The sequence below is a fragment of the Triticum aestivum genome, unplaced genomic scaffold (assembly GCF_018294505.1).
Source record: "Triticum aestivum cultivar Chinese Spring unplaced genomic scaffold, IWGSC CS RefSeq v2.1 scaffold34045, whole genome shotgun sequence".
NCBI lineage: Eukaryota > Viridiplantae > Streptophyta > Magnoliopsida > Poales > Poaceae > Triticum > Triticum aestivum.
The window spans coordinates 10,700-17,024 of record NW_025225568.1 but is presented as its reverse complement, the minus strand read 5'-3'; the positions used below and the strand labels follow the sequence as shown (position 1 = coordinate 17,024).

Sequence of the window (6,325 nt, the reverse complement as noted above, 5' to 3'; positions counted from 1 at the left end):
AGATCGTGCCGGTGTCCGAGGGCACCACCTTCGGTGTCATCGCCGGCGCCAACACCGCCACGCCATCCGTGGGGTCGCCCGAGTGTGCGTCCATGACCCTGTGCGGGCCGATCAAGCAGCACATCATCGAGCACTTCCACCACAAGAAGCCGGTGCCACCGAAGCCGGAGCCCAAGCCCCAGCCTCACCCGGACTACCACCCCGTGCCCAAGCCGGAGCCGAAGCCGCAGCCCCACCCAGACTACCACCCCGTCCCTCCCATGCCCACTTACGGCGGCGGCGGTGGCGGTGGATACCACGGACACCACTGACTCCAGTGATCCAGTCTACCACCCACCCGCCGAGCACTGAAGTCCCCATGGTTTCGTGCTCTGAGTGACATTGCTATTTATGATCGCCGCATGCACAGTTGGTTTGGCCTTTTATTAATCCCTTCCCCGTTTTCCAGTATTTGCAGAATGAGTTCAGAATAACTATTATGAGGGTCAGTGTGTCAGACAAGTGTGTGGGTGTTGTTGGAATCTTGTCATGAAAGATAAATTCGCCGGCCTTCCTAGTGAAGATGCCGCTACTCATCTAAATAGCTTCGTTGATTTGTGTGATATGCAAAAGAAGAAAGATGTTGACAATGATATTGTTAAATTGAAGCTATTTCCTTTTTCGCTTAGAGATCGTGCTAAAGCTTGGTTTTCGTCTTTGCCTAAAAATAGTATTGATTCTTGGAATAAGTGCAAAGATGCTTTTATCTCTAAGTATTTTCCTCCTGCTAAGATTATCTCTCTTAGAAACAATATTATGAATTTTAAGCAACTCGATCATGAACATGTTGCACAAGCTTGGGAGAGGATGAAATTAATGATACGTAATTGCCCCACGCATGGTTTGAATTTGTGGATGATTATACAAAAAATTTATGCCGGATTGAATTTTGCTTCTAGAAATCTTTTAGATTCGGCCGCGAGAGGCACTTTTATGGAAATCACTTTAGGAGAAGCTACTAAACTCCTAAATAATATTATGGTTAATTATTCTCAATGGCACACTGAAAGATCTACTAATAAAAAAGTGCATGCGATAAAAGAAATTAATGTTTTGAGTGGAAAGATGGATGAACTTATGAAATTATTTGCTACTAAGAGTGTTTCTTCTGATCCTAATGATATGCCTTTGTCTACTTTGATTGAGAATAATAATGAATCTTTGGATGCAAATTTTGTTGGTAGGAATAATTTTGGTAACAACGCGTATAGAGGAAACTTTAATCCTAGGCCTTATCCTAGTAATTTCTCTAATAATTATGGTAATTCCTACAATAATTCTTATGGAAATTTTAATAAGATGCCCACTGAATTTGAGACTAGTGTTAAGGAATTTATGAATTCACAAAAGAATTTCAATGCTTTCCTTGAAAAGAAATTGCTTAAAGTTGATGAATTGGCTAGGAACGTTGATAGAATTTCTCTTGATGTTGATTCTTTAAAACTAAGATCTATTCCTCCTAAGCATGATATCAATGAGTCTCTCAAAGCCATGAGAATTTCCATTGATGAGTGCAAAGAAAGAACCGCTAGGATGCGTGCTAAGAAAGATTGCTTTATGAAAGCGTGTTCTTCTAGTTTCTATGAAAATAAAGATGAAGATCTAAAGGTTATTGATGTGTCCCCTATTAAATCTTTGTTGTGCAATATGAATCTTGCTAATGATGGGACTGAATATGATCCACCTTTACCTAGAAGGCGTTCAAGAAATTCGGAGTTTTTAGATCTTGATGCTAAAATTGATAAAAGTGGGATTGAAGAGATCAAAACATTAGATATTAATGAACCTACTATTTTGTATTTCAAGAAATTTAATTATGATAATTGCTCTTTGATAGATTGTATTTCCTTGTTGTAATCCGTGCTAAATTCTCCTCATGCTTATAGTCAAAATAAAGCCTTTACCAAACATATATATATCGTTGATGCTTTGATGCAATCTTATGAAGAAAAACTTGAGTTGGGAGTTTCTATTCCTAGAAAACTCTATGATGAGTGGGAACCTACTATTAAAATTAAAATTAAAGATCATGAATGCTATGCTTTGTGTGATTTGGGTGCTAGTGTTTCCACGATTCCAAAAACTTTGTGTGATTTGCTAGGTTTCCGTGATTTTGATGATTGCTCTTTAAACTTGCACCTTGCGGATTCCACTATTAAGAAACCTATGGGAAGAATTAATGATGTTCTTATTGTTGCAAATAGGAACTATGTGCCCGTAGAATTTATTGTTCTTGATATAGATTGCAATCCTTCATGTCCTATTATTCTTGGTAGACCTTTCCTTAGAACGATTGGTGCAATTATTGATATGAAGGAAGGGAATATTAGATTCCAATTTCCATTAAAGAAAGGCATGGAACACTTCCCTAGAAAGAAAATAAAATTACCATATGAATCCATCATGAGAGCCACTTATGGATTTCCTACCAAAGATGGCAATACCTAGATCTATCCTTGCTTATATGCCTAGCTAGGGGCGTTAAACGATAGCGCTTGTTGGGAGGCAACCCAATTTTATTTTTAGTTTTTTTCTTTTTGCTTCTGCTTAGGAATAAATATTTGTTTGAGCCTGTGGTTAGTTGTGTTTTTATGTTTTAATTAGTGTTTGTGCCAAGTTAAACCTATAGGATCTTCTTGGATGATAGTTATTTGATCTTGCAGAAAATTCCAGAAATTTTCTGTTCACGAAAATAATTGTTAAAAATGACCAGAACGTGATAAAATATTGATTCCAATTGCTACTGATCAATAAACAAATTGTCTAGGACTTCCTATTTTTCTGATTATTTCGAGTTCCAGAAGTTTGCGTTACTTACAGATTACTACAGACTGTTCTGTTTTTTACAGATTCTGTTTTTCGTGTGTTGTTGGCCTATTTTGATGAATCTATGGCTAGTAAAATAGTTTATAAACCATAGAGAAGTTGGCATACAGTAGGTTTACCACCAATATAAATAAAGAATGAGTTCATTACGGTACCTTGAAGTGGTCTTTTGTTTTCTTTCGCTAACGGAGCTCACGAGATTTTCTGCTGAGTTTTGTGTTGTGAAGTTTTCAAGTTTTGGGTGAAAGATTTGATGGATTGTGGAACAAGGAGTGGCAAGAGCCTAAGCTTGGGGATGACCATGGCACCCCCAAGATAATCTAAGGACACCTAAAAGCCAAAGCTTGGGGATGCCCCGGAAGGCATCCCCTCTTTCGTCTACTTCCATCGGTAACTTTACTTGGAGCTATATTTTTATTCACCACATGATATGTGTTTTGCTTGGAGCGTCTTGTATGATTTGAGTCTTTGCTTTTTAGTTTACCACAATCATCTTTGCTGTACACAACTTTTGAGAGAGACACACATGATTCGGAAATTATTAGAATACTCTATATGCTTCACTTATATCTTTTGAGTTATATAGTTTTTGCTCTAGTACTTCACTTATATCTTTTAGAGCACGGTGGTGGATTTGTTTTATAGAAACTATTATTCTCTCATGCTTCACTTAGATTATTTTGAGAGTCTCAAATAGCATGGTAATTTGCTTAAATAATCCTAATATGCTAGGTATTCAAGAATAGTAAAAACTTTCTTATGAGTGTTTTGAATACTAAGAGAAGTTTGATGCTTGATGATTGTTTTGAGACATGGAGGTAGTGATATTAAAGTTGTGCTAGTTGAGTAGTTGTGAATTTGAGAAATACTTGTGTTGAAGTTTGCAAGTCCCGTAGCATGCACGTATGGTAAACGTTATGTAACAAATTTGAAACATGAGGTGTTCTTTCATTGTCCTCCTTATGAGTGGCGGTCGGGGACGAGCGATGGTCTTTTCCTACCAATCTAACCCCCTAGGAGCATGCACGTAGTGCTTGGTTTTTGATGACTTGTAGATTTTTGCAATAAGTATGTGAGTTCTTTATGACTAATGTTGTGTCCATGGATTATACGCACTCTCACCTTTCCATCATTGCTAGCCTCTTCGGTACCGTGCATTGCCCTTTCTCACATTGAGAGTTGGTGCAAACTTCGCCGGTGCATCCAAACCCCGTGATATGATACGCTCTTTCACACATAAACCTCCTTATATCTTCCTCAAAACAGCCACCATACCTACCTATTATGGCATCTCCATAGCCATTTCGAGATATATTGCCATGCAACTTTCCACCGTTCCGTTTATCACGACACGCTCATCATTGTCATATTGCTTTGCATGATCATGTAGTTGACATAGTATTTGTGGCAAAGCCACTGTTCATAATTCTTTCATACATGTCACTCTTGGTTCATTGCATATCCCAGTACACCGCCGGAGGCATTCATATAGAGTCATACTTTGTTCTAGTATCGAGTTGTAATCATTGAGTTGTAAATAAATAGAAGTGTGATGATCATAATTTTCTAGAGCATTGTCCCAAGTGAGGACTAAAAAAACGAGAGAGAAAGGCCATAAAAAAGACAAGGTCCAAAAAATGAGAGAAAAAGAGAGAAGGGACAATGTTACTATCCTTTTACCACACTTGTGTTTCAAAGTAGCACCATAATCTTCATGATAGATAGTCTCTTGTTTTGTCACTTTCATATACTAGTGGGAATTTTTCATTATAGAACTTGGCTTGTATATTCCAACAATGGGCCTCCTCAAGTGCCCTAGGTCTTCGTGAGCAAGCAAGTTGGATGCACACCCACTTAGTTTCTTTTGTTGAGCTTTCATATATTTATAGCTCTAGTGCATCCGTTGCATGGCAATCCCTACTCCTTGCATTAACATCAATCGATGGGCATCTCCATAGCTCATTGATTAGCCTCGTTGACGTGAGACTTTCTCCTTTTTTGTCTTCTCCACATAACCCCCATCATTATATTCTATTCCACACATAGTGCTATATCCATGGCTCACGCTCATGTATTGCGTGAAGGTTGAAAAAGTTTGAGATTACTAAAGTATGAAACAATTGCTTGGCTTGTCATCGGGGTTGTGCATGGTGAGAGCATTCTTGTGTGACGAAAATGGGGCATGACTAAACCATATGATTTTGTAGGGATGAACTTTTTTTGGCCATGTTATTTTGAGAGGACATAATTGCTTAGTTAGTATGCTTGAAGTATTATTATTTTATGTCAATATTGAACTTTTATCTTGAATCTTTCGGATCTGAATATTCATACCACAATTAAGAAGAATTACATTGAAATTATGCCAAGTAGCATTCCACATCAAAAATTCTGTTTTTATCATTTACCTACTCGAGGACGAGCAGGAATTAAGCTTGGGGATGCTTGATACGTCTCCAACGTATCTATAATTTTTGATTGCTCCATGCTATATTATCTTCTGTTTTGGACATTATTGCGCTTTATTATGTACTTTTATATTATTTTTGGGACTGACCTATTAACCGGAGGCCCAGCCCAGAATTGCTGTTTTTTGCCTATTTCAGAGCTTCGCAGAAAAAGAATATCAAACGGAGTCCAAACGGAATGAAACCTTCGGGAACGTGATTTTCGGAACGAACATGATCCAGATGACTTGGACCCTACGTCAAGAAAGCTACCAGGAAGCCACGAGGTAGGGGGGCGCGCCTACCCCCCTGGGCGCGCCCTCCACCCTCGTGGGCCCCACGTTGCTCCACCGACGTACTCCTTCCTCCTATATATACCTACGTACCCCCAAACGATCAGATACGGAGCCAAAAACCTAATTCCACCGCCGCAACCTTCTGTACCCGTGAGATCCCATCTTGGGGCCTGTTCCGGAGCTCCGCCGGAGGGGGCATCGATCACGGAGGGCTTCTACATCAACACCATAGCCTCTCCGATGAAGTGTGAGTAGTTTACGTCAGACCTTCGGGTCCATAGTTATTAGCTAGATGGCTTCTTCTCTCTTTTTGGATCTCAATATATACAATGTTCTCCCCCTCTCTTGTGGAGATCTATTCGATGTAATCTTCTTTTGCGGTGTGTTTGTTGAGACCGATGAATTGTGGGTTTATGATCAAGTTTATCTATGAACAATATTTGAATCTTCTGAATTCTTTTATGTATGATTGGTTATCTTTGCAAGTCTCTTCGAATTATCAGTTTGGGTTGGCCTACTAGATTGATCTTTCTTGCAATGGGAGAAGTGCTTAGCTTTGGGTTCAATCTTGCGGTGTCCTTTTCCAGTGACAGTAGGGGCAGCAAGGCACGTATTGTATTGTTGCCATCGAGGATAACAAGATGGGGTTTATATCATATTGCATGAGTTTATCCCTCTACATCATGTCATCTTGCTTAAAGCGTTACTCTGTTCTTA

General features: G+C 39.1%; 1 protein-coding gene across 1 annotated transcript in view; it reads left to right on the top strand.

The window, feature by feature from the left end:
* Positions 1–667, top strand: part of LOC123172268 (nucleolar protein 3-like) — a 5,522-nt gene extending 4,855 nt beyond the window's left edge. The window contains exon 3 of the mRNA XM_044589268.1: positions 3–667. Within this exon, the coding sequence (XP_044445203.1) occupies positions 3–311 (309 nt within the window). The 3' untranslated portion in view covers positions 312–667. The remainder of the gene's footprint in view (positions 1–2) is intronic.
* The last annotated feature ends 5,658 nt before the right edge of the window (positions 668–6,325 follow it).